At 40.7% G+C, this 27,012-nt stretch overlaps 1 protein-coding gene across 1 annotated transcript in view; it reads left to right on the forward strand.

The window, feature by feature from the left end:
* The window catches only part of snd1 (staphylococcal nuclease and tudor domain containing 1), a 1,008,210-nt gene that overhangs the window by 308,351 nt on the left and 672,847 nt on the right, over positions 1–27,012 (forward strand). The window contains exon 14 of the mRNA XM_073066877.1: positions 13,678–13,750. Coding sequence (XP_072922978.1) covers positions 13,678–13,750 — 73 coding nt within the window. The remainder of the gene's footprint in view (positions 1–13,677; positions 13,751–27,012) is intronic.

Genomic DNA, 27,012 nt, shown 5'->3' on the forward strand with positions numbered 1-27,012 from the left:
AGGTGTATCTGTACATAAGGTGACTGACAGGAAATAATCAAGTAGTGGTGGATGGAGGTGTTGATCAGTCTTATTATTTGGGGAAAGTAACTGTTTTTAAGTCTGGTGGTCCTAGTGTGGACGCTACATAGCCTCTTCCAGGATGGGAGTAAGGCAAACAGTTGATGGGCAGGGTGGGATCCCTCCTGATGTTATTGGCCTGTTTCCTCCTCCTCTCTGTATATATGCAGGTGGTCTATGCCAGTTTTGACTACCCTTGGCAGAGTCTTCTTGATCTCTTTATTTGCTGAGGAGTTGCAAATACATTTGAACTGCACATATTAGTGAATATTAGCCTCATAATTATAAGGCCATTGATAAAATATTTAGTTCAGCTATATCCATTGCCCAAAAATTCTGATAGTGATGCCCTGAAGTTGGGATGACTGAGCTCCGAAAAAAACCACCTTCCATTTTGCATGTTATGTTTCAAATGATGCATCCTTTGGTGTCTGCTGGCCTCGTTTTAATCAGACTGTCTGATGCCAGACTGTATTAAATGATACCTTATAAATTCAATACTAGGTTTATGTTTGGACCAAGGATGAGATCAGATCTGGAGTAAATGGTCGTGGCAAAATTCCAAATAAGTTCAGGGAGAGCAGCAGTGATCAGGGAACTGGGAAGTAAGTGCTGCTGGACAGCACTGTCAATGGCACCTTCCATTACTTTCCTACTGGTATTCCTTAAGATTGCTGGATTTATAAGTAGCAGGAATAGTTGCTAAGGATACAAAGAAGCATAGTTCTACAGGAAAGTTGGCAGAGTGGTGGTAGATGGAATTTAATCTAGACAAGCAGTTTGGATCATCTAGTCCAATGTACATAAGATGGCAGGGATCTTAGAAGATTTGTGCAGAGGGACTTGGGGTGCAAGTTCATAGATCCTTGAAAAACGTGACATGGGTGAATAGGATAGTGAGGATGTTCTTCTGTTTGTTTGTCTTCAATATATAATATGCGAGTTGGGCTACACCAGGACTTTAGAAACGTAGTGGCACTCAAGAGGGTTCAAATTCCAAAGAAAATGATAATCAGCAATGGCGCCTTCCATTACTTTGCCTCTAAGAGAGTAGACTGAACCATACCTATTTGAAAGCAATTTCTCTTGCTATCTGCACACAAGACAGAGTGAACAATAATAAAGGCTATTATTGACTTCCAGTGAGGCACGAGGCAAAATGGCAGCACAGCACTGAGTGCTGACATATAGCACTCCTTTTTCACGTTCTTTAGGGCTCATAGATGGTCTTACTACAAGGTTGAGTTGGCGAAAGTTCTAACTAAAGACATGACCTCAAAAAAAGATCCAAATTGAACCAAGAAACAAGATACCAGCAGACGACATGAAGCTAGCGATTAATCCGAGGAAATAGCTATGCTAATTAAGCAAACAATGGCAATGGAGATGGAATCGCTGCAAAAAACGGTAGCCCACTTGCTAAAGGAGTCGATGGAAAAGGGTCTCGAACCCATACAGAAGCATATGGCAAAGAATGGCAGCATTTTCCGGTCGTTAAAGGAACAAGCGGACATTCATGCTAAAAATTTTTTTAGCACAGTCTTCAACAAAATAGACAACATTCAGGTTAGCTTACACAAGAATGAGAAGGTTACTAACTCCAGTCTCACGAAGGTGGCTAAGATACGGAAGAAGCTAAACAACTTGGAGGACAGATCCAGAAGAAACAATGTGCGGCTGGTCAACTTACTGACAGGCGCTGAGGGCATTGATCCAATAGGTTACCTCCAGAAGATGCTGCCTAATTGGATTCCAGTGCTCACAGCACTCCTTTGGAGATTGATAGAGCACATAGGATCTTTTCCAACAACACTTCAAGACCGCAGACATGGTCTTTAGGCTTCTACGGTACACTGACTAGCAGGCTATCCTGGAGGGCACAAGGAAAGCCAAACCTACTCTGCCTGATGGCACCCAGCTGCAGTTCTTCGCCGATTACAGCCCTGGCAGGGATACAGGGAGATTTGCGCTAAGCTTTAACAGAAGGGGATCGACATTCCTCGTATACCTGGTGATTTTGAGAGTGAATCTCAAGGGCATGAAGATGTTGTTTAACTCGGCAGAGGAAGCGAAAGAAGCCCTGAAATCATTGATGCTGAGAGATATGGAAGAAGGCCCTGGGCAAAGTCCACACGCCCTTCGGGAGGAGATGGAACTGCATTAAGAGCTCGGACCTGCCTGTATGCGCAATCTAACAGGCACGGGTAAGTTAAATGTCCTAGGTATGAAGTTTTCTGGTTATTCTTTTATTGGAAAGTCATTTGATACACTTTTATACTTAGTTAATTAAGGGGCCAATTTGTTTCTGAGTAGTGTTTCTGAATTTGTGGCGTGTTGGGGAGGCAGCATTAAGAAGAGGGACGCCTCACGTCTTAATAAGCTGGTAAGGAAGGTGGGCTCTGTCGTGGGCAAAGTACTGGAGAGTATAACATCGGTAGCAGAGCGAAGGGCGCTGAGTAGGCTACGGTCAATTATGGAAAACCCTGAACATCCTCTACATAGCACCATCCAGAGACAGAGAAGCAGTTTCAGCGACAGGTTGCTATCGATGCAATGCTCCTCAGACAGGATGAAGAGATCAATACTCCCCAATGCCATTCGGCTTTACAATTCAACCGCCAGGAGTAAGATATGTTAAAGTGCCGGGGTTAGGACTCAATGTATTTAAGTAAACTACTTAAGAACTTTTTAAAAGCTATTATTAATGCTTTTTGAGAGGGTGATTTTAGATGCATATCATATTTTTACTGAGTTAAGTATTGTATGTAATTAGTTTTGCTACAATAAGTGTATGGGACATTGGAAAAAATGTTGAATTTCCCCATGGGGATGAATAGATAGATAGATAGATAGATAGATACTTTATTCATCCCCATGGGGAAATTCAACTTTTTTTTCCACTGTCCCATACACTTGTTGTAGCAAAACTAATTACATACAATACTTAACTCAGTAAAAAATATGATATGCATCTAAATCACTATCTCAAAAAGCATTAATAATAGCTTTTAAAAAGTTCTTAAGTCCTGGCGGTTGAATTGTAAAGCCTAATGGCATTGGGGAGTATTGACCTGTTCATCCTGTCTGAGGAGCATTGCATCGATAGTAACCTGTCGCTGAAACTGCTTCTCTGTCTCTGGATGGTGCTATGTAGAGGATGTTCAGAGTTTTCCATAATTGACCGTAGCCTACTCAGCGCCCTTCGCTCTGCTACCGATGTTAAACTCTCCAGTACTTTGCCCACGACAGAGCCCGCCTTCCTTACCAGCTTATTAAGACGTGAGGCGTCCCTCTTCTTAATGCTTCCTCCCCAACAAGCCACCACAAAGAAGAGGGCGCTCTCCACAACTGACCTATAGAACATCTTCAGCATCTCACTACAGACATTGAATGACGCCAACCTTCTAAGGAAGTACAGTCGACTCTGTGCCTTCCTGCACAAGGCATCTGTGTTGGCAGTCCAGTCTAGCTTCTCGTCTAACTGTACTCCCAGATACTTGTAGGTCTTAACCTGCTCCACACATTCTCCATTAATGATCACTGGCTCCATATGAGGCCTAGATCTCCTAAAGTCCACCACCATCTCCTTGGTCTTGGTGATATTGAGACGCAGGTAGTTTGAGTTGCACCATATCACAAAGTCCTGTATCAGTTTCCTATACTCCTCCTCCTGTCCATTCCTGACACACCCCACTATGGCTGTGTCATCAGCGAACTTCTGCACATGGCAGGACTCCGAGTTATATTGGAAGTCTGATGTGTACAGGGTGAACAGGACCGGAGAGAGTACGGTTCCCTGCGGCGCTCCTGTGCTGCTGACCACCGTGTCAGACCTACAGTCTCCCAACCGCACATATTGAGGTCTATCTGTCAAGTAGTCCACTATCCAATCCACCATGTGAGAGTCTACTCCCATCTCCGTTAGTTAGTTAGTTAAAGTATCTATCTATCTATCTATCTATTGCAGGTCAGAGTTTTAAGGTCATGGCCCAATTAACTTGTTAGTACATGGTAAGGTGATATAAGTCCGCCTAGAATATACTTTTTATCTTTTACTTTCTCAGGTGATATTCAACACCCCCAAATGTCATACTTCAAGAATGAAGCTGAAAAACAGCAGTTTGTTCTGAATAACTTTAGTTGTACATGTTCATCTTGGGTTATGTCTCCAGTTGACTTGTTTACGTTCCTGGGCACCAGATAAGACGTCACTGGCGTCATCGCTAAGCAACAGTCTCCCGCAAGAGAGGTGTTGGGGTCTTGATTATGTGTTATACTATATTTGAGACAAGGATGGTTTTAATTATATAGGTTAACGGGTTTGACCAGGTTTTTATTTCTTGTCTTCTTGTTATGATTGTCTATGAGAACTGCTTTGCCTTTCTAATGTGTTGGTGCTAGAGGGGCGCGGTTAATGTTCAGTGTCTGACATTGCTAAGTGACACTCACAGATGTTACAAAGTAAAGGGTTGAATGGGAGGGGTGGTGGGAAGGGGGTAACGCAGGGCTCCACCACCAACTTACAACAACATATCCAGGGGAAGATGAGCAATACAGATAAATTAGAAAATCTTACTATTGTATCATTTAATGTTAGAGCATTCAAAGGTTTTAGATTTCTTAAACAGTAAGAAAATAAATATCGCTCTGTTACAGGAAACACATCTTAAACCCTAACGACATTCCCAGGGTTTAAAACCACTTTTATAAACCCGTTGTGGCATCAGCTGATGGTACTCATACGAAAGGAGTTATGATATTAATGATACGTAGTATTAATGTATCAATTGAAAGGACTGGTGCCGACAATGAAGGACGTCTAGCTTTTCGCTGTACATCCATTCAGGGTAAAAAAATTGCATTCATTAGCCTATATGCCCCAACTACATTTGAGGTTGAATTTTTTCCCACAATTACTGAAGTTAAGTGACTACCAACTATATGTTGGTTCGGACATGAATGCTTTGGTAAACAATAACATCGATAAATCTTCCTCAACTATATCAAGCTCTCAAGAATCTGCTTCCAAAGCACTTAACCTCTTTCTAATGGATTTAAATTTAACTGATGTGTGGAGGGTACATAATCCATCTGCTAAAGACTATACCTTCTTCTCCACAAGACATAAAACTTACTCTTGGATAGAGTACATTGTTATATCCTCCGGTTTGCTGCCTTTGGTACACTCAAAAGAATTTTTGCCCAGACATCTATCTGATCACAACCCAGTCATATCTACTTTTAATTAAGGCAGAATTAAAAATAAGGCTACTAGGTGGAGATTTAACTTATAAAAATTGCCGAATTTATAACACAACTGAGAACAAAACTGATGGTATTTATAAGTTTAAATAAAAATAGTCGTTCGGATATGACAGTGATTTGGGCTTCCATCAAGGGTTTCTTATGAAATAATGCCATATGGTTCAGTTCCCACCTACATAAAAGCCGGCTTCAAAAGATTTCCACCCTAGAAGAACAATGTAAGGTTTTGGAGAATGATCTGAAAAGGAGATACACCATAACAAAACAAAACGAGCTCAGAATTAAATGATTTATTAAGAAGCAGGGCAGAATATATGATCCATATAACCAAACATAAGTATTATGCAGAATGCAGCAGACCAGCTGTCTTTTGGCACTAATGCTCAAACAACAGGAAGCTAAAAGGTCTATACCAGCGATTAGATATGCTAAGTGTGGAGTAGTATCTTCAACAGAGGAAATAAATGAAACATTCAAAAATTACTTTAAAGAACTGTATACAAGTGGCTCAGTTCCTTCTGAGAATGACTTCACAGAATTTTTTAGTGGATTAGACCTCCCTATGTTGTCATTAGAGGACACCAAAACTCTTAGACTCTCCTATTACACTGGATGAGCTACTTAAAGCAGTCAAAGCTACAAATAAGGGGCATACACCAGGTATAGACAGCATACTTGTGGAACTTTACCTAGCACTTTGGGATATTCTTGGACCAGTATGGTTAGAAACATTAAATTGTGCTATTGGAAATGGCGCTTTCCATAGAGATCTAAACACAGCCCTGACCACAGTTATACATAAGCCCGGTAACGACTCCTTGGAGTGTGCCAATTACCGTCCAATCTCCTTGATAAATGCCGACCTCAAGATATTTCCCAAAATCTTAGCCAGTAGTCTTGAGACAGTATGCTGAAAAAGCGTTCAATCTCCTTGAATGGCCATATCTTTGGAGAGTTCTACACGTTTGTAAAAGAATTTAAGTTCAGCAATAAATTTATTAGTTATTTGACATAGGACGGGGCACACGACAAGGGGACCCTCTGTCTCCTTTAATTTTTACTATACCTATTGAACTGCTTGCACATTTAATAGAAACTCTCCTCAGATCTCCCCTATTACAATTGGTACAACATCACATTCGATATCACTTAGAAATATTTTCGCGGATGACACACTAGTTTATATGGCAAATGTTCAAAAACTCTTCCCTATGTTTTAAAAACTCTGGAGCAATTTGGATTTCTTTCAGGATACAAAGTTACTTGTAATTTGTCAGAATCAGCACTGATGCTGATTAATAAAGATAAAAGCAAGATGTCTCTCCCTCCCCAGATTAAGGTTAAAAAAGAGGTCCTTTACTTGGGTATTAAAGTTAATACAGTTGGCCCTCCTTATCCGCAAGTTCCACATGCACAAATTCAACCAACCACAAATCGCGAAAACCCGGAAGTGCTCTTCCAGCACTTGTTGTTCGAGCATGTACAGACTTTTTTTTCTTGTCATTATTCCCTAAACAATGCAGTATAACAACTATTTTACATAGCATTTACATTGTATTAGATATTACAAGTAATCTAGAGATGATTTAAAGTATATGGGAGGATGTGCGTAGGTTATCGTGGATCGGAATCGAAAAAAATCAGAAGTTCTCTTGTTCGCTTACTAAGTAAGTCAGAACACGTACATCCGGTATTATTTAGCGTCAGTTAGTCAAATGTTTGTCTTAGTATATAGTACATATTTTACCTTTCTATGCATATAAAACACTTATGAACGTATGTTTCAGCGAAACCCAATAATTAAACCACTGCGTTGCTTAGTAATAATTGTAGCTTTCATTGGGGCAGGGCCTTCCTCACTTTATCCGATACAGAGTGCTCCAAGACAGATAGTGTCATATATCTATGATAAATTAAACTCCCAGAAATATATGCCCAGATCAGGAATGAAAGCCTGGGATAGGGACATATCTGAATTGGGACAAGACTTAGACTGGGATGTGATTTGGGATAATGCTGCCAGTGCTTCGAAAAACCCAAGTCATTGGTATATACACTTGAAATTTTGTCATAGAACATATCTAACACCGAGAATTAGACATCAGATGGGACTGGTTCCTGACCTATATCGCTCATTTTGCCCCCGCAGAACTGTTGGCTCTTTTATACATGTGTATGGGAATGTCCAGGGGTTTTTGGTTTGTAGGGGAAGGTTATCAGTACTCTTATAGAACTAATGGGGGTTAGCAATGGACCCCGCTGTACATCTTCTAAATGATGACTTCCACCTTTCCCTTACGGAAAAAACACGCAAAATCTGGCTGGCAGGCTTGACTGCAGCTAAGAAGATTGTAGTCCAGCGTTGGAAACCTCCTCATGGTATTTCAAGTACTCACTGGCTTTGGAGCTTTTTGGATAGTTCTTACCTGGAATTATCATCAGCGAGAGTAAATGATGAACGACCAAACACAATCTTAATGTGGACAAATTTGATATCTAAAAAGATCTTTTGTTAAAATAGGAATGCTCTGTCTGTGTATGCACTACTATTCAGTTGGTTGGTGGGGAGAGGGGTGGAGAGGGGGATGGAGATGAGGGGTGGGGGTGGCTGGGTTAAACAGTCAAAATGTAATCAGCAACTGGTTGTATTGAATGTAATTTGTTGGTGTTGCAATAAAAATTAGTGATTTAAAAAAAAGGTTATTATTGCAACTGTAGCAGCACGGCTGGGTAGATACAGGAACAGATTCTTCGGTCCACTAATGATACCTAACCCCTTCTGCCTGCGCTTAGTCCATATCCCTCCAATCTCTGGATATTAATGTGCCTATCTAAGAGCTTTTTGAAATCGTATGCTTTCACCACCACCTTTGAAAATACATTCCTGACTCCCTCCACTCTGTAAATAAGATTAATCACTTGCCCTCCATATCTCCTTTGAACTTGCCCCCTATTTGCCTGTAACACATGGTCTCTGGTATTAGGCATTTTGACCCTGGGGGCAAAGATACCAGCTGTATATTTTATGCCCATTGTAATTCTATAATCTTCTCTTGTCTCCTTTCAGCTTGAGCCACTGTAGATTAAACAATCCTACTTTGTCCAACCTCTTATAGCACTTGTTTCCCAATCCAGGGAACTTTCTGGTCAACCTCTTCTGCACATTCTTCATGGGCTCACCTACTTCCTGTAATGGAGTGACAATGCAATACCCCAAATGTGGCCTAACCAGAGTTTTATGGAGCTGCAACAGAACCTCATGACTCTTGAACTCAGTGTGTCAACTAATGAAGGCAAGTGTGCCACATGCTGCTGTTGCCACACTATCCACTTCTGTGGCCACGTTCAGAGAGCCCTAGATTTAGACCCCAAGGTCCTTCTGTACATCAATGTAATTTGGGGTCCTGCCATTATCTGTATGTCTTTTCCTTTACATTTGACTCCTGATGTCAACGCCCCACATTTGCTGGGATTAAACTCCATCTGTCATTTTTTCTGCTCACTTCTGCAACTGATCTACAAAACACAGTACCATGATTATGTGTGGAGGGCAAATATTTAATGTATGGTCATATGATCTTTGTCCTATCAGTGCTCTCGACTGTTTCTTGATATTGTGTGGAATTAATTGAATATCTGAATGGTGGCCTCTGATGACAGAAATCTCAGCCAGGATGAATCATGCACTCTTTGATTTTGGCTGAGAATGCCTTGTACTTGTTGGTTCTCTAATGCCAAGCTCTGCCATGGTAGAGAATGGGGAATTTTACTAATTTATTGTCCATCACCATTTGTGTCTAGATTTGGCAGGACTGCAAAGCAGTGATGTGATCATTTGGTTGTGAGATTATTTAGTTTTGTCTACTGCAATGCTGCTCCTTTTTTTAATCATGTATTATAGTTTGACATTGATGTTTTATTTTCCGCTGTTCTCCACTCATTAATCAATATCTTAACCCTGTCTGCACCTTTTATTGACAACCATCCTGAGCATGCTGTTGGTTGAAATGATTAATGCCCATGACTTGCTCAATTGCTGTTTGCCGCTACCTCCTTCTCATCATTGTACCTAGGTTCTGCCTGCAGGGTGCAATCAATGTCCTGATTTGACACGTTTTCTTCAATTTGCATTATTCTTGATTTAATTGAACATCATGCTTTCCTTTTTCAATCTTCCTTGGTAATACTGAATTGTACCATTTTTATTTTATAGTCTTGTATACATATTGTAATTGTATACTGAATTAATATATATTTCAGCCATTCTCATGTTTTGGAATGTTACTGTATGATAGTGATGAAGTTACTAAGATGAATCAGTAAAAATTCTACTTAAACTAATATGTTTGAAGCATGGCTCTGATTAGTTATGCTATTTAAACAAACTTTCAGTTTATGTTTATAGCCATAAATGAATGGAATCTCTTTTTAAATGTATGTTAGTGCCCTTAAATTGGCTGTGTAATGGAGTAGATATTAAGGGTTAACAATTACGTGATTATTAATGATATGCAGGAGACCAGGAATGTAGCAAGACGTTCTCTCCTTTTTTTTTGGAATTGGAATCCAGAGCAAATTAATGGTAAAAGCTTTGGAAAATTATAACCTGGATCAGATTTGAATTAAAATGACAGCTTCAATACATATTTCTTATCTTGGTGGAACTGTGGTGATATTGCACAAAAAGATGGACAAATGTAAATTTTATGCTGCTGTTCATAAGTTTAGACCTGATGGAATCTTGAAATTAAAAAAAACAGCAACATTGCAGAGCTCTTGTACAATTTAATGGAGTTTGGCAGATCTGAAGAACACTATGTAAAAGACTTGCATAGTATGCATGTAGATAGAGTAACATGTATCTATGTCTCAGTCCTGATGAGACCTGTGTTTTTTCTTCTTTTCACTCAAATTTGACTTGAAAGTAAGTAACTTACTTTTGAAGATAGTAGTAATTTGAACCCACATTTGAAGACTCATTTGCTCTGGACATCTAATGCCATAGGAAAGCTTTTTGGTGCTTCCAATATAATTTTAGATGGAGTGAAATCTTTTTATAAATTGCATGTCTGAAATTGTTGCTTGCTGTGAGTTAAAGTGGCTGCTTTTAGAGCTCAGTGTTTTCAAAGGCAAACCTCCAGACTTTATCCTCAGTAGTTTCCTAATATATAGTGAATATTGTGCTAATAACATCTATTTAATATACATCCAGTTATAGTTTGGTGTATATGAATAACTACCACTCAATTAAATTGGTCTCATTTCTCATGCAAAGATTATTTGTTTAATTTCAATTTTATATTACAGTTTACTTTTTGTAAAAGAACAAGTGGCTGGAAGTAGCGATTCTTATCTAATATTTCAGACGTGCCTGTTTATCATTTCCCACTACCAGTAGCCACCCTTGTTCATACATTCTAGTTTTGCTCTAGATGGCAACTAGGAGTGCAAAATCTATCTATTATTCCTTCTGTTAGGCTATCCCTCATGATGGAGGGTACCTTGTTTCCATTCTGGTTATGTAGGTTCTGTGATTGGGTCCTGAAATGGCTAACCAGGCGACTGTAGTAACAGCAGGCACTTCCACAGTTACAGCAGGAGGTCACTGAAGGAGTAGGTAGGTGAGTGTATAGTCTGTGAGGTGACATGATGCGACTTAAATGAACTTCTGTGTGTTCATGATGCATTCTTGAAGCCAAAACATCATCCTCTGCTTTCAGTGATTCTGAGCCAGATGTTGCCAGGAAATGCATGTTGTATTTCAAGGAAGCTTTGCACACATCCTTTAATGTTTCCTCTCGTTGCTTGGCAATCTTCTCCCATGACAAAGCATAGAGCATCTTTTTCAGCTGTCTGCCTGCTGAAATTAACTAGGGTCTCATTGTAGCAGGTGTTGACGTGGAAGAGAGACCATTGTTGGATTGATCATGGTCTCTGATGCTGTAACCTCCTGTGTACATTATAAAACCCTAAGGCAACACGAGTGAATCTGCAGATGCTGGAAATAAATAAAAAAACACGAAATGCTGGCAGAACTCAGCAGGCCAGACAGCATCTATGGGAGGAGGTAATAACAATGTTTCAGGCCGAAACCCTTCATCAGGAGTGAAGTAACATGGGATGGTCGAGGGGGGATAAGAAGTGGGGGGAGGGATGAAGTAGAGAGCTGGGAAGTGATAGGCTGGAGGGAAATGGGCTAGGGGGAAGATGGAGAATTATGGGAAATAAAAGAGAAAGAAAGGTAGGGCTGGGGGGAGAGATTATAGTGAGGGGGGAAAAAGAGAGAGAAAGAGAACCAGACTAAAATAATAGATAGGGATGGGGGTAAGGGTGGGGGGCAGGGGTATCAACGGAGGTCAGTGAGTTGGATGTTCATGCCGGCAGGAAGGAGGCTACCTAGGCAGGAGATAAGGTATTGCTCCATCGACCTGCGTGTGGCCTCATCTTGACAGTAGAGGAGGCCATGGACAGACATGTCGGAGTGGGAGTGGTCTGTGGAATTGAAGTGTGTGGCCACAGGGAGATCCTGCCACTGCTGGAGGACCGAGCGCCGGTGTTCGGCGAAACGGTCTCCCAGTCTGCGGCGGGTCTCCCCAATGTATAAATGGCCACATCGGGAGCACCGGATACAGTATATCACCCCAGTTGACTCGCAGGTGAAGTGGTGCCTCACCTGAAAGGACTGTCTGGGGCCTGGGATGGTGGTGAGGGAAGAAGTGTGGGGGCAGGTGGAGCACTTCTTCTGTTTGCAGGGATGAGTGCCTGGAGGCCCTGTGGCCACACACTTCAATTGCACAGACCACTCCCACTCCGACATGTCTGTCCATGGCCTCCTCTACCGTCAAGATGAGGCCACACGTAGGTCGATGGAGCAATACCTTATTTCCCGCCTAGGTAGCCTCCTTCCTGCCGGCATGAACATCCAACTCACTGACCTCTGTTGATACCCCTGCCCCCCCACCCATACCCCCATCCCTATCTATTATTTTAGTCTGGTTCTCTTTCTCTCTCTTCTTCCCCCCTCACTATAATCTCTCCCCCCAGCCCTACCTTTCTTTCTCTTTTATTTCCCATAATTCTCCATCTTCCCCCTAGCCCATTTCCCTCCAGCCTATCACTTCCCAGCTCTCTACTTCATCCCTCCCCCCACTTCTTATCCCCCCTCGACCATCCCATGTTACTTCACTCCTGATGAAGGGTTTCGGCCTGAAACGTGGTTATTACCTCCTCCCATAGATGCTGTCTGGCCTGCTGAGTTCTGCCAGCATTTCGTGTTTTCTTTTATAAAACCCTAAATTGCTTTCTATATTTAATTGGCACCTATATTCCATGCTAAGGTATTCATTTACAAATCTTTACATTGTACCTCATTACTACTTTGAGATACTACTTTTAGTACTTTCCTTTTACCAAGGTTTTGGTTGCTTGCATAATATTACTGATGTCAAATTTTGCTTGTTGTTCAGAAGTGCCTTAAGATGTTTTGCTACACTAAAGCAGTAACATTAATCCAGGATTTTGCTTGAATGTTCATTTTTGTTCTACTGTGAGGGCATGCACCACCAGTAAACCAGATTAGTTCCTAATCAGATGGTGATCTTTTTAATTAATGCCTTTTATCATAAAATTATCACCAAAAGTCTTAAACTTATTGAATGTAAATATATTTTTTTTGTTGAGATACAGTGTGCAATAGGGCCTTCAGGCCCTTTGAGCCGCACCGCCTGTCAACCCCTGGTTTAACCCTTGCCTAATTACAGGACAGCTTACAATGACCAATTAACTTACTGACTGGTCTGTCTATGGACTGTGGGAAGAAACTGGAGTGCCCAGAGAAAAACTGCATAATCATGAGGAGAACGTATAAACTCCTTGTAGATGATGTCAGAATTGAACTCTTAACTCCGATACTCTAAGCTGTAATAGTGTCACGCTAACTACTACATTACCAAGGCACCCCCTTAAGGGAATTTGCCTTGTACTTCTGGGAATGTGATATTTTGTTTCTGTATTGGAATTATCTGTGGCACCAACAAAAATAATAAATTGTAGATCTTACAACGGTGGGTGCAAAAGAGTTAAAGATATGGGTCACTGATCTTTCCTTTGAGCGTGTGTGTCCTTTTGTTATGTGCGTGCATAGTTTGCTTTTGGTAAGTTTAATGCTGATTTTGAATGTATAATCTAAATTTATTAAAATCAGAAGCCAGTTTAGGCAGCATTCAGACAAAGGGATGCAGAGTTAATATTTTAGATCAAACTTTGCTCAAATTATACAGAATGGTGAGGGATGGAATGGGCAAAGGGATATCTTTGACATTTAAACCCATTCTTTTGCTTCTGTTATCTTAGGGCCATTAAGAATGCAAAAGGACTGCACAGTAAGAAGGAGGTGCCAATCCATCGTGTTGCTGATATCTCTGGGGTAAGTTGTACATGTTGTTGCACAGTCAAGTCTTTATAATGTGATCAAAATTAAATTTTACTGTTGTCAAATCTTTCCAGCTAATGATAACTGACTATAGGAAATGATATGACAATGTTAATGCATATCACTGAGCACACTCTCTCAACTGTGGTTTTGGCCATGGGCATATTGGATATTAAACTTCATAATTGTATGTTGCTTGTTTTCTCATATATTGGAATGGTTCCAGAGATGAAGAACTTCACCATAAAGTTATGTAGGGTGTGCTGTTTAGTCCCCCTTAGATAATAATAGAGATATCAAGGTGTTTAAATAGAATATACTTTTTAGCAGTTGGTTCAAGGACCAAGAAGCTTCTAGAAGCAAGCATAGACTAAATGAGCTGAATGGTTATTTTCTGAACATTGGTTATGATCTGCTCCTTGGGTTAATGGACACCTTGATTGCACTAATATGTCACACAAGTACTAAAAATTTCTGATCTACGTTTGGCTTGAATTGTTGTTGCCCAGAAATGTTACTATTTCAGCCTTGCCAATACCGTGGTATCAAGAATTTATCTGAGATTGTGTACTCTGAAGAATGTGACCCAGCTCCTGATCTATTGGAGCTTCTTCAGTTGCAAATTTGGAATGATAGTTGCACACTATTACTGCGATAATAATGCACTATTATCAAGACTGAAGTTGTTTAATGCTCTATCAAAATGGCAGAGCCTACCTGATCTGTGTTTACATATACTGGCTACACTTATGCTGCAGAGTGTAGTTGTTTGTAACCAGGGTGAATGCCCATCTCTGTTCCAACTGAGGTAGTTGGAGATTCCTCCCCCAAGCCCCACCAAATTCAACAAAAATACCTGCAGGGTCTTGTGATCCTTGAAAATTGTATAAAGTTCTGACCATTGAACTTTGTCACTCCATCTGTTACTAATAAAGGACTTAGTATCTGGTGAGACGAAGGAGAATGTCAACCAGGAAGCACCCCACAGAGCTGAAGATCTCTCTGCACTTGACTCACCTCAGCAACAAACAACAGACCAAGTGAGTTCCCCTTCGGCTACCCCAGTCCATTCGTCAAGGAAAGACAGGATCAAATGGCCTAGATCGTCAGGCGACGTCGCCTGGATGCAGGTCGATGATGATCCAGACGGCATCATGGAAGTTGCCTTAGCAGGTCCAGTACACAGAAAGATCGACTCACTCACAGCCATAGCGTACAATCTAGCTAAGGAACGATTTGGCTCAATGGAGTGGAGAAGTCAGCCCGAGTTACCATGGCAGCCGAATAGTAGGGAAAGGGAGGTTTGTCGCTTGAGAGGCGAATTAAAGATGCTCAACAAGAGGTTTAAAACCAGCTCACCGGCAAAAAAGGTATCAAGGACTTAACCAGCATGCTGTGGGAACAGCTGTTTAAACTCTGGAGGGCAGAACATCTTCGACAGCAAAGAACGAAGAAAGAGAAAAGGCAAACACGGTTTGTGAGAGATCCATTCAGCTTCACCAGGGCTCTTCTTGGCCAACAAAAATCTGGTAAACTATCCAGCTTGAAGCCAGAGGTAGAGGGGTTTATGCGGGAGGCACGCAGCGGCCCACGGAGGGGTAAGGGACTAGGAACCAATTGGACTATACGTAGACTGGAAAAACCATCAATTGAACTGAATGTGAAGGAGCCTACATGGCAGGAAATCCAGGACATCATCCAGAAAGCTAAAGCATCAGCTGTCCCAGGCCCAAGCGACATACCTTATAAGGTGTATAAGAAATGCCCAAAACTCCGGGGGCTGTGGAAGGTCATGAGAAAGATCTGGGCCAAAGATACTATTACATCAAGTTGGAAATTAGCAGAGGGATGCTTTATTGCAAAGGAAGAGGATTCTTCCACAATTGCCTCGTTTAGGACAGTTTATCTCCTGGATGTGGAATATAAGATTTTGTTTTCTGTGCTTGCAAGAAGGCTGACTTCTTACATGACGCAGAACCGCTATATCAACACATCCATTCAGAAAGGCCGCATTCCAGGCTTTTCAGGGTGTCTGAGACACACCTCAGTGATTAGCCATTTGATCCATGAGGCCAAGCAGAAAAAAGGCGACCTAACAGTTGTCTGGTTAGACCTCGCAAACGCCTACAGGTCTATTCCACAGTACCTCATCCTAGAAGGAGTTGACCACTACTACATCCCAGTGGCTATTTGAGACATGATCACCAGCTACCTAGGAGGATTCAAACTCAGATTTACATAAGCCCATTTCACAACTAGTTGGCAGGATCTCCAGAAGGGGATTCCAACAGGGTGCACCATCTCCCCCACCCTATTTATTATGGGAGTGAACCTCCTAATATCTCTGTGGTCAAAAGGGGACACTGACTCGTAAAATGTCCGGGTGTAAAACAGCTCTAATTCAAGGACGGTACAGGTGGTGCCATGATAAGGTGCTGCTGGCTCTTGCTGACACACAGAGCGAGAGAGATGCAAGAAGAGGACGGCTGGCACAGATTTGAGGAAGGCCATCACCTTCATCAAAGAGGGAGCCAGGCCTTTCATAACCAAACAACCAAAGCCAGGTCCTGGGAGATGAGGGTCTATGTGGGAAGGAGGCTACAGTTCCCGGAGGTGGTGCACACAACCCTCTGCCCGGACATTGTATTGTGGTCAACTGAAGACCAGAAAATAATTCTGGTTGAGCTGACGGTGCCGTGGGAGAGGGATAGGAAGAGGCCCACGAGAGAAAGGCCTTTGAAGTACCAGTCCTTGGTGCAGGAGTGCAAAGACAAGGGATGGCAGGCATGGTTGTTCCCTGTGGAGATTGGCTGCAGTGGTTTCCCAGCCAAATCAGCATGACGGTTGTTGTCAGCTCTGGACCTGGACGAAAGGAGCAAAAAACAAGCAGCTTGTAGGATGGGGGAGGAGGCAGAATGAGCCTCTTGCTGGATTTGGAGTAGGCGAGAGGAGGGAAGCTGGAAGCCAGGAGCAGATGGGCAGTGATTTGACCACCACTGCCGGCCCACTAACTGGAGAGTGCCATGGTTAAGGGCCGAAACACTCTGTGAAGGTTGGGAACCACCTGATGATATCTGCTCCTGGCTGAAGGCTATGGTTACCTCATAAGGTATCTGGAGAATGCACCCTAACAGGTGTATATAACAAGAAATACAAACTAAGGCTATTTCTGTCAACTGTCTTGTGATCAAACAATTTGCTTGATAGTTTTAATGGTTTGCTTAAGGATGGCAAAAATAAAACACTATTATTAAGTCTTGGTAGGCCTTCAATTATGTCAAATTGTTTGAGTTCGATCCACCCAACACTGATTTAACCTTGACCTTAACTGATGAGATTTTTGGCATCTGTTTCATAACCAAGTAGACTGCTACTGACATAGCGAATGCATGCTTGTCTTTCCTCAGTTATGTTCCTGCTCAATTTGTCAAAGTACATTTAGATTCTCCTTGTCTCTGCTACCTTTCCACACACTAAAATGTCATCTCGTTAGCTGACAGCATTTTTCAGATTTTGGATCAAATTGTCCATTCATTATCTTGTAGAAAATGTGTGGAGTTTATGCCTTTGCAAGTAAACATCTGTTCTATTAGAGAAGTATTTGGTGCTTATTAATCATTAAATATTCCAGACCTCTGCTCGAAAGCATTCAACTTTTCAAAGGTTGTGAAGATCTATCCTAGTTAAGCAAACATCAATAACAGTGTCAACCTTTGATTCTGTTGATATCCAATAATCTCCACATATTCCAAAGATGCCATCTTAATGAATTGATATTTGTACAACATAGAATGTGCTGCCTCGAGCATGATGCAAGCCTAACTAAACCCATGCCTTTATCACTCTCTATGGTTAAAGCAAGACTAAAAATTAGCTTTATTTATTTGTCACATGTATTTCTACCTGTCTCAAAACTTTCCTTTAAACATTCACGCTGACCTTGAAATTCTGCCCTTTGGTGTTTGCTATTTCCACCTATATCTCTCATAATTTCATATACTCCTATTGGCCTCCCGTGCTCCAGAGAATATAATCCAGGTTTGTCTAACCTCTCTTGATGGCTCATACTCTCCAATGCAGATAACATCCATCCAAACCTCCACATCCCAGACATCTAAAACTCTGCACAATATTCCAAATATTGCCTAACCAAAGTTCTATGAAATTGTATGACTTCCTGACTTTTATACACTCCTCAATTCTTCCGTACATCTCTGCTGGTAGGGGTATGCTAATTACTGTTTACCTTCCTCTTGACTTCTTGCACCTCCCAGAGTAAACTCCACCCACTATTTCTCTGCCCATATTTCTAACTGTTTGTCCCACTGTATCCTTTGACAACTTTCTTGCTAATCACAATGGCCAATTTTTATGTCATCCACAATCATTATGTTCAAATCATTTATTAAATTACATTTTGAAATCTTTTTGCTCAATATGCAAGCTAGTTCAATGCCTTTTTCCTTTTAATACCTCCAATACTTGGCCGCCCTCTTTCTTCAAGTTGTAGTTTGAACAATGCAGATGTAGTCTTCACCTTCAGGTGAATCTTGGCTCTTGACAGCTTTCTAGTTCATTATGAGAGTTACATGGATGTTTGTTATATACAACTAAATCAGGCCCTGAGCTCTTGATCTAACGCATATCAATCTTTTAGTTTAGGTAAATCCAGTCATTTAAATTTGATCTTTAATCTAGAACAATTTTGCTTATCTTTCTACATTTCTAACTTCTACTTCACATGCCCATCACATCACATCTTGATCTTTTGGCAGTGCAACTGTGAGGAAGTGGTTGACTCCTTGAGCTTTATTGTGCAATCTGACCAGTGTCATTTAAATTCCTGTTTGCACGCAACTAATATTGTAATGCCAGTGTTGAGATTTTCAGTACCCATGAGAAAAATCTCTGATAGTTTGAAAACTATATATGATTCATCTAGTTAGGTGCAGTTAGTTCATGTGTATTTTACCTTCTATTGTTATTTTCAATATAAATTGGTTACTTGATTTGGCCTTCCTTATCATACTTCTGGCGATCATGCACTTCAAGTTTGCGTACGTGCTATGATAGGGATCACTGCTTCATTAATTCCATTCGCAAAAATGTCCAAGACTTGGTTCCTATGGTGTTAATACTCTTAGTGATGTTTCAGATCTTGTGCTTATCTAACTGTTGTCTCCATTTCTTTCAATGCTTGCTTGAATACATCCAGGATGTCCCAAATCTGTATGTTATCCCATAGCACCTCAAAACGTGTAGCATGGTCATAGTTTTCAACACTTCATCTCAAACCTGTGAAAGAGTCAAATGTTTAATTTGGATACATCCTGTGAAAGAGTCAGAAATTTAATTTGAATCTGTTTCCAGCTGTACTGCTGGTGGGACATTCATGCTGTTCAACTAGATTCCGTATGATCTTTGGTTAAAGGTAGCAGTGTTTTGCTTTATTGACACATTACCTAAGATTGAAGCAAAACAAATTTCTCTCCATTCCATAAATTTAGTCCTTGATTAATTTAACAATTGAAAAGGTATAGAATTTGGTCATCTGGACTTCTACAAGCAAGCAAGCAAAGGAGTTGGTGAAATTAATAAATTGTGCTGCTCCACAGCTCAGAGGGAAAGAACGTGAAGGTTTTTAATCTGTAGCAATACCTCGATAGGTACATCTGCAACCACTGACTGCATGAATTAGAAGCAGGTAGTTACAGTTGAAGTCAGAAGTTTACATACACCTTACCAAATACATTTAAACTCCATTTTTCTCAATTCCTGACATTTAATCCTGGAAAACATTCCCTGTCTTAGGTCAGTTAGGATCACTATTTTTAGAATGTGAAATGTCAGAATAATAGTAGAGAGAATGACTTATTTCAGCTTTTATTTCTTTCATCACTTTCCCAGTGGGTTAGAAGTTTACATACACTTCGTTAGTATTTGGTAGCGTCGTCATTAAATTGTTTAACTTGGGTCAAACATTTTGGGTAGCCTTCCGCCAGCTTCTCACAATAAGTTGCTGGAATTTTGTTGCATTCCTCCAGACAGAACTGGTGTAACTGAGTCAGGTTTGTAGGGCTCCTTGCTCGCACACACTTTTTCAGTCCTGCCAACAAATTTTCCATTAGATTGAGTTCAGGACTTTGTGATGGCCACTCCAATACCTTGACTTTGTTGTCCTTAAGCAATTTTGCCACAACTTTGGAGGTATGCTTGGAGTCATTGTCCATTTGGAAGACCCATTTGCGACCGAGCTTTAACTTCCTGGTTGATGTCTTGAGATGTTGCTTCAATTTATCCACATAAATTTCCTTCCTCATGATGCCATCTATTTTGTGAAGTGCGCCAGTCCCTCCTGCAGCAAAACACTGCTGAACCATGATGCTGCCACCCCCATGCTTCACAGTTGGGATGGTATTCTTCGGCTTGCAAGCCTCACTCTTTTTCCTCCAAACATAACGATGGTCGTTATAGCCAACAACAGTTCAATTTTTATTTAATCTGACCAGAGGACACTTCTCCAAAAAGTAAGATCTTTGTCCCCATGTGCACTTGGCAAGCTGTAGTCTGGCTTTTTTATGGCGGTTTTGTAGCAGTGGCTTCTTCCTTGCTGAGCAGCCTTTCAGGTTATGTCGATATAGGACTCGTTTTATTGTGGATACTTGTCTATTGTTTCCTCCAGCATCTTCACAAGGTCCTTTGCTGTTGTTCTGGGATTGATTTGCACTTTTCGCGCTGGAGTACGTTCATCTCTGGGAGACAGAATGCGTCTCCTTCCTGAGCAGTATGACGGCTGCGTCCCATGCTATTGTTTGTACAGATCAACGTGGTACCTTAAGGTGTTTGGAAATTGCTCCCAAGGATGAACCAGACTTGTGGAGGTCCACAATTTTTTTTCTCTGAGGTCTTGGCTGATTTCTTTTGATTTTGTTTGTATGCTTCTGACCCACTGGAATTGTGATATAGTCAATTAAAAGTGAAATAATCTGTCTATAAACAATTGTTGGAAAAATTACACTTGTCATGCACAAAGTAGATGTCCTCAACGTCTTGTCAAAACTATAGTTTGCTAATATGAAGAGGTTAAACAATGAGTTTTAATGACTTCAACCTAAATGTATGTAAACTTCTGACTTCAACTGTATATTAGTTATGGGAATTGGTAGTGTTACGAACCCTGTAACTGGGTTACTTACCAGCAAAGATAGAGACGTCCGTTGAAGTCTGATGATACTATTTTTAACAGTATTTATTAGTAAAAATACACAAATAATATCAATGCAAATATACAGATAATATACGTTGTCAATACTAAATCTAAAAGTGCGGGTATAATAATAATCAATAAGAAATAAGCTCTATCGTTGTCTAGGGGATAATGTATTGTCCGATGGAAATATATAGTTCGTTCAGTTCATACAGGCTGCAGCCGTTGGGGACCGCTGTATTGCAATTGTTGGAGAGAGAGAGTGATTAGGAGAATGGGAACAGTTACCGCTACGGGTTTTTCCAACCTTCCTTTATGATTTTGGTCTGTCGGTGTCTCGTTGGTGTGGCCGTTCAAGTGTGACCTCTCCTTTAGCTAAACCGTTCTTCCGTGATGAGCCCGCCACCCAGGCAAGGGAGGACGCACACGAGCTCTCACCAGCTTTGCTATAAAACGCTGTCCCTGGATCTCTAGCGTTTCTCCTGGTGCGTCTGAAGGGGTGTTCCCCCAGGCCCCTCTTTTATCCTTACTTACGGGGTCTCAGATGTCAATCAGGTTGGGATGATACAATCCCTCAACCAGACCACTCTGGTTGTCCCGAGGGGTTTCAATGAATAGTACAGTACTCAATACACAATTCCGTCTCCAAGAGACAATGGCAGTTATCAGTGGTTCCGTTCCGCTGATGTCAGGACGCATTCCAAACCTTGTGTATTCTGGGTGTCTCTCTCTCATTTCCTGGGTCTCAGACCCGAAATAATAGCGATCTTGCAATTCTCAAAAAGGAGGGGGTGACTTTGTACCCTTCGGCCCCTCAGAGTTGCTTCACCTTCGTAACAGTAGTTTAAAAAAAAGTGTAGAATAACGCACACAAAATGCGGAGGAACTTAGCAGGTCTGGCAGCATCTATGGAAAGGAAACATCTATCGATGTTTCAGACCAAGAATAGTCTGTTTTTAACTGGCAAGGAAAATTTAAAACACATTTACACAGGGTTGCAAGTTGTTCTTTTATAACTAGAAATGGACACAGATATGATATGGCAATCATTTTCCAACTCTGGAGAATTTTTTTGTGTGTGTTGTTTATCTTTCTTTATTGTGCTTTACTATCTTTGCCCAAGTAATGTATTTACCATGACCACTCCCTGTTGCTACATATTCAATTCTCTAGCCATTCCCTGGTAAGGAAGTTTTTCAGCAATGAATCCTAACTCTGATCTTGCATGCAAATAGAAATGCCCTCTGCTCTTCCCATGGCTATTCTTAATGCCTTGCAGCAGCTTTGCTTTTGTACTCTTTTTTTTTGAAGGAGTTCCTTTCTGTTTTATCTTCCCTCCTTGGTAGAGTCCCAACTGATCAATTTGGCATTATCCAACCAGTCTTCTCTCAATATCTCCACATTCATTTTATGACATCGACTGTGCAATGATGTGTGATTTTATCATAAATTCATCCAGTTTCCTTTAACACTTCTCTAAGCAGTGAGTGCTCTACCTGCTGCACTCTAACATTTTTCATACTTCTCATGTTGCCTTGTGACATAGGACATTTAGGCTATGTCCACATTAGACCGGATAAATCCATAACCAAAGCTTTTTCTCTTCGTTTTAACCCTTCGTCCACACTGAAGCAGCGTTTTCCTCCCCTGAAATGGAGCTTTTCTAAAATGCCCTCCAGAATGTGTAAATTTGAAAACGCCAATTGGCCAGAGCAGTGTGGATGGGGTAACCGTAGATTTCTTGAAACGCTGTCATGACATGCCGGAACAACCTAACAATTTCAAAACAGACGGCAATGAGACTGAAGCCAGAAGAATTAGAAATGTACTCACCAAATACTTTGACCCATAACTTACTGAATAGATAAGTATACTCACTTTGCCCTGGTTTCTGTCCTTGCTTGTATGAAAGTGGTTTACCTATTTATGCAAGTACTTCTCTGACAATAGATGTGTAACAGCCTACTGTAACATTGTATGGAAATACAAGATAACAATGATGCAGACATGTTTTATGCATTTAACAAGGTGCTTTATTAATGCAATAGAGTTAGCCTGTTTTTCAATGTTTGTCATCAACCGGGTCATACTATCCGTGAACTCCCTGTCAGTTGCCTCCATATGCTCCAGTATTTGTCCTTGTTTAGTTTTAAGTCCTCCTGCGCGAGAGCCAACAGCTGTCTGTTGTTTGGCAATTCCCTTTTAAGATTTTCTAGTCTGTAACTGCACAAACGCGCACTTTCACTGCGAGATTCAACACCAAACATGTTGCTTGTTTTCTGTAGATGTGTCCTGCGCATCCCCAGTAGGAGAAGATTTGCCCAAATATCCGTTTTAATGTGGACGGAGGTATTTTCAAAAATGCTTGGTGTGGATGCCTTTCGTTTTTACGCAAAACCGGCATTTACAAAATTATTCAGTCTAGTGTGGACGTAGCCTTAAACAATCAAACCTTGGTTGGTTCCAGAGCTGTTCCATCAATCCCAGTTCCATTCCTCTTTTAGTTCCTTGTTATCTCTCACAGTGCTATTCAAAACAAATACATTTATCCACTCAGAACTTAATAGTTTTCCTTTGTCATAGGCCCCAACCAACTCATTACTGCTATTTATGTATTTACTTGGTTAGTTAATTTGTTAGATAGATAAATTCAGTATACAGCACAGTAACAGACAGACTCTTCCAGCCGAGTGAGCCTGCACCACCCAATTACACCATGTGACCAATTAATCTACCAACCAGTACATCTTTGGAATGCGGGAAGAAAATTGAGCACCTGAAGGAAACCGCGATGTTACAAAGAGTACATATTATGAACTGCGGCGGGATTTAACCATATTGCTGGCGCTGTAACTGCAGTATGCAGTATGCTAACCACTATGAAGTTGAAATAGTACTTTTGATTTCCACTTCAACTCCCACTTCCCTGTGTAGGTACTTCTGGTCTCTTGCAGATCTAGATAAAAAAGAGGAAGGGAAATCCTATTTGCCTGGAATTCTTGATGGTGGAATTTTTTGCCTTTTATTGCATAGTCATGTACTTTAGTATAAGAATTAAGGGTGTAGACTATTTTCTAATTGGGGAGATGATTTCAAATCAGAGGTGCAAAGGACAAAGACAACTATATTGCCATCTGATGACGTCTGAACTTTTTCTATTTTTGGAGCAAGTGTATGAAAAATATGTCTTGAGTTTCATTTGCAAACTTGGATGCTGTCTATAGAATAACTGCACTAAATCTATGTAATAGAAAACCAACCAGTGCCTATTATGATCAAGAATTGTAGCTATGTTTATTTGAATTCTGCTAACACATTAATCTCATTTTAATTAGATTGAGAAAAGGCTGTAGTGGGAGGTGGGGAATAAATGGAAATATGGAATGTTTTAGAATATGGGCAATTACTTCACACATGCATTTTTTAGGTATGAGGTTCTGATGCCTTGCACGATAAGTACTTAATGTCATATAAGATAAATTAGCAAATAAATTAAGAGTGAATGTCAAGAAACTCTGTGTGTGTGTGTGTGTGTGTGTGTGTGTGTGTGTGTGTGAGTGTGTGTGTGTGTGTGTGTGTGTGTGTGTGTGTGTGTGTGTGTGTGTGTGTGTGTATAAATAAATACTTTGTATCCTGTTGTATGGAGAGGTGAGAATATAGTATAATATTTCCTGATACAGAAAATTGCATATGAGATGACAGGATGGTACAAAAGGACTAAAGGAGTACAGTACAAGGATTGGAAGGAAAGATAGTTAGGATGGGTAGAACATAAAACATTTTTCACATTTCAGTTGGACTGTATGTGTGTGAATTGCTGTGGAAATGAGTGTCCCCACTTGAAGGTCAACAAACTGATCACTTATAAATTAAATGCCCTGCCAAAAAAAATTGTGTTTAGTAATGTTTTTGTGATTGTCATTTGGGTTGAACTTAATCTCATCTCTGTTCTACCCTTGGCATTTCATGCAGACTCTTTTTGTTTGTAAAGATTTTGAATACACCTGTTTCGTGGCAGACTGCTGTAAATATCATGATAGTTCTTACTTTATATTAAAATACATTTCATTTTTATACTTTAGTTTGGAGCATCTATTTTTTTTTGTTTCCATTAGCAAGATTGTTTACCTTGTTTGAAGCCAGTCAGCAGAATTTGTTTGGTGTAAGTCTTTGTAATGATAAATAGGTATAAAGGAATTTGGCACATGACTGTATCAGTGGATGTAAGAGCAGAAAGAGTTTGCAAGAACAGCACAGAACACTAGAAGGCCACAAATGGAATATGTATACAGTTCTGATCAGTACAGTATAGCAAAGATGCCATTGCACTGGAGAATGCAGTTCAGGTTTACCAAGGTGATGCCAGAACTGAAAAGTTGTAGTTCTATAGAAAAATTGGTTCAGTTATAGGTGCGTTTTTGGAACTGTGGGGGCCAAGGGAGTTTAAGTTATGGGTCAATTCAATGGAGAAATACAAGTACCCATTTTCCTAATCAGAAGAGTCCAAAAACAGAGGGCATACACTCAGTGACCACTTTTATTAGGGAATAGGAAGGTATTGTGAGGTCTGTAACACACAGCCTGGAAAGGCATTAGGCGCTGCAACCCTCATTACATTTAAACAGGATATGCCAGGCTTGTATGGTCTTCTAATGCTGTAGCCCATCCACTTCAGGATTTGACATGTTCTGCATACCACTGTTGCAGCACATGGTTATTTGAGTTTTTGTCGCCATCCTGTCAGCTTGAACCAAACTGGCCATTCTTCTCTGACTTCGCTTACTAATAAGGCCTTTTTGGACATAACTGTCACTCACTGGATGTCTTTTGCATCATTGTCTGCAAACTCCAGAGACTATTGTGTGTGAAAATCCCAGGAGTTCAGCGGTTTCTGAAATACTCAAACCACCCTGTCCAGCACCAGCAATCATTTCATGGTCACTTAGATCATATTTCATATTTCTTTCCCATTCTGATATTTGGTCTGAACAACAACTTAACTTTTTTTTCTTTTTCTCCCCCTAATATTTTTATTGAAGGAATGACACAATACAGAATACATAGTGGATTACATTTTCCTCCATTTTGCTTTTATATCTTACCCCTAAACAAACCTCCCCTCACCCTCCCTCCCCGAACATACCATGGCAGCTAATGTATTTGCAATACAACAATTCACAAATACAAATACGGACATTTCACAGCCATACCCCCGCACTACTGCAAGACGAAGACCCACGCACACCCACAACATGTCAGATGATATAAAATATACTCATGTTATAATTCATCAACTACCCTGTGAGGTAAACCATATGCGTGTTAAAAGGGAGGCAATTTACCAAGTACAATCAAATGCCCTCAACTGGTAGGTATTTCCTTAAGACTACCAAAGTGAATTTAATCTTTTCTAATTTCAGAATAAACATTACGTCCTCTAACCAAGCAACAGCAGATGGGGAAGTGGCAGATTTCCAGACCAGTGAGATTCTCCTTTGGGCCAAAAGCGATGTAAATGCAACGATATCCGACTGGTTTGCATTTAAACCCAAAACATCATCTGCCACACCAAATACAGCTATAAGTGGGCAAGGTCTCAGTGTCACCCCCAAAACCTCACTGATAATTTTAAAAACCTGTGCCCAATAGCCATCAAGCCAAGGGCAAGACCACTAAACTAGCTGGAGAGAAGGAACACCTGTCACAGCTAGCGTCTGTCCTGGGGATATATGTCAGCAAGCCTGGCTTTACTTAAATGTACTCTGTGTAAAACTTTAAATTGTATGAGCCCCAGTCTAGCACATGATGATGAGGAATGAACCCTATTCAATGCTTTTGCCCAATATTCCTCAGCCAGATCCATACCAAGGTCATCCTCCCACCTAGTCTTAGTTTTGTTTAGATCTTGAACTCCCAAAGACACCAGCTGACAGTATAGTAAAGAGATCACTTCTTTATTATTAAAGCTAAGAGTGAGTTTTTCCCACAACATAGCAGGTGGTAGATCAGGAAAAGAGGGAAAATTTTCCCAAAGAGGTCGTGACGTAAG

This window comes from Hemitrygon akajei, chromosome 14 (genome assembly GCF_048418815.1).
Source record: "Hemitrygon akajei chromosome 14, sHemAka1.3, whole genome shotgun sequence".
Classification (NCBI taxonomy): Eukaryota; Metazoa; Chordata; class Chondrichthyes; order Myliobatiformes; family Dasyatidae; genus Hemitrygon; species Hemitrygon akajei.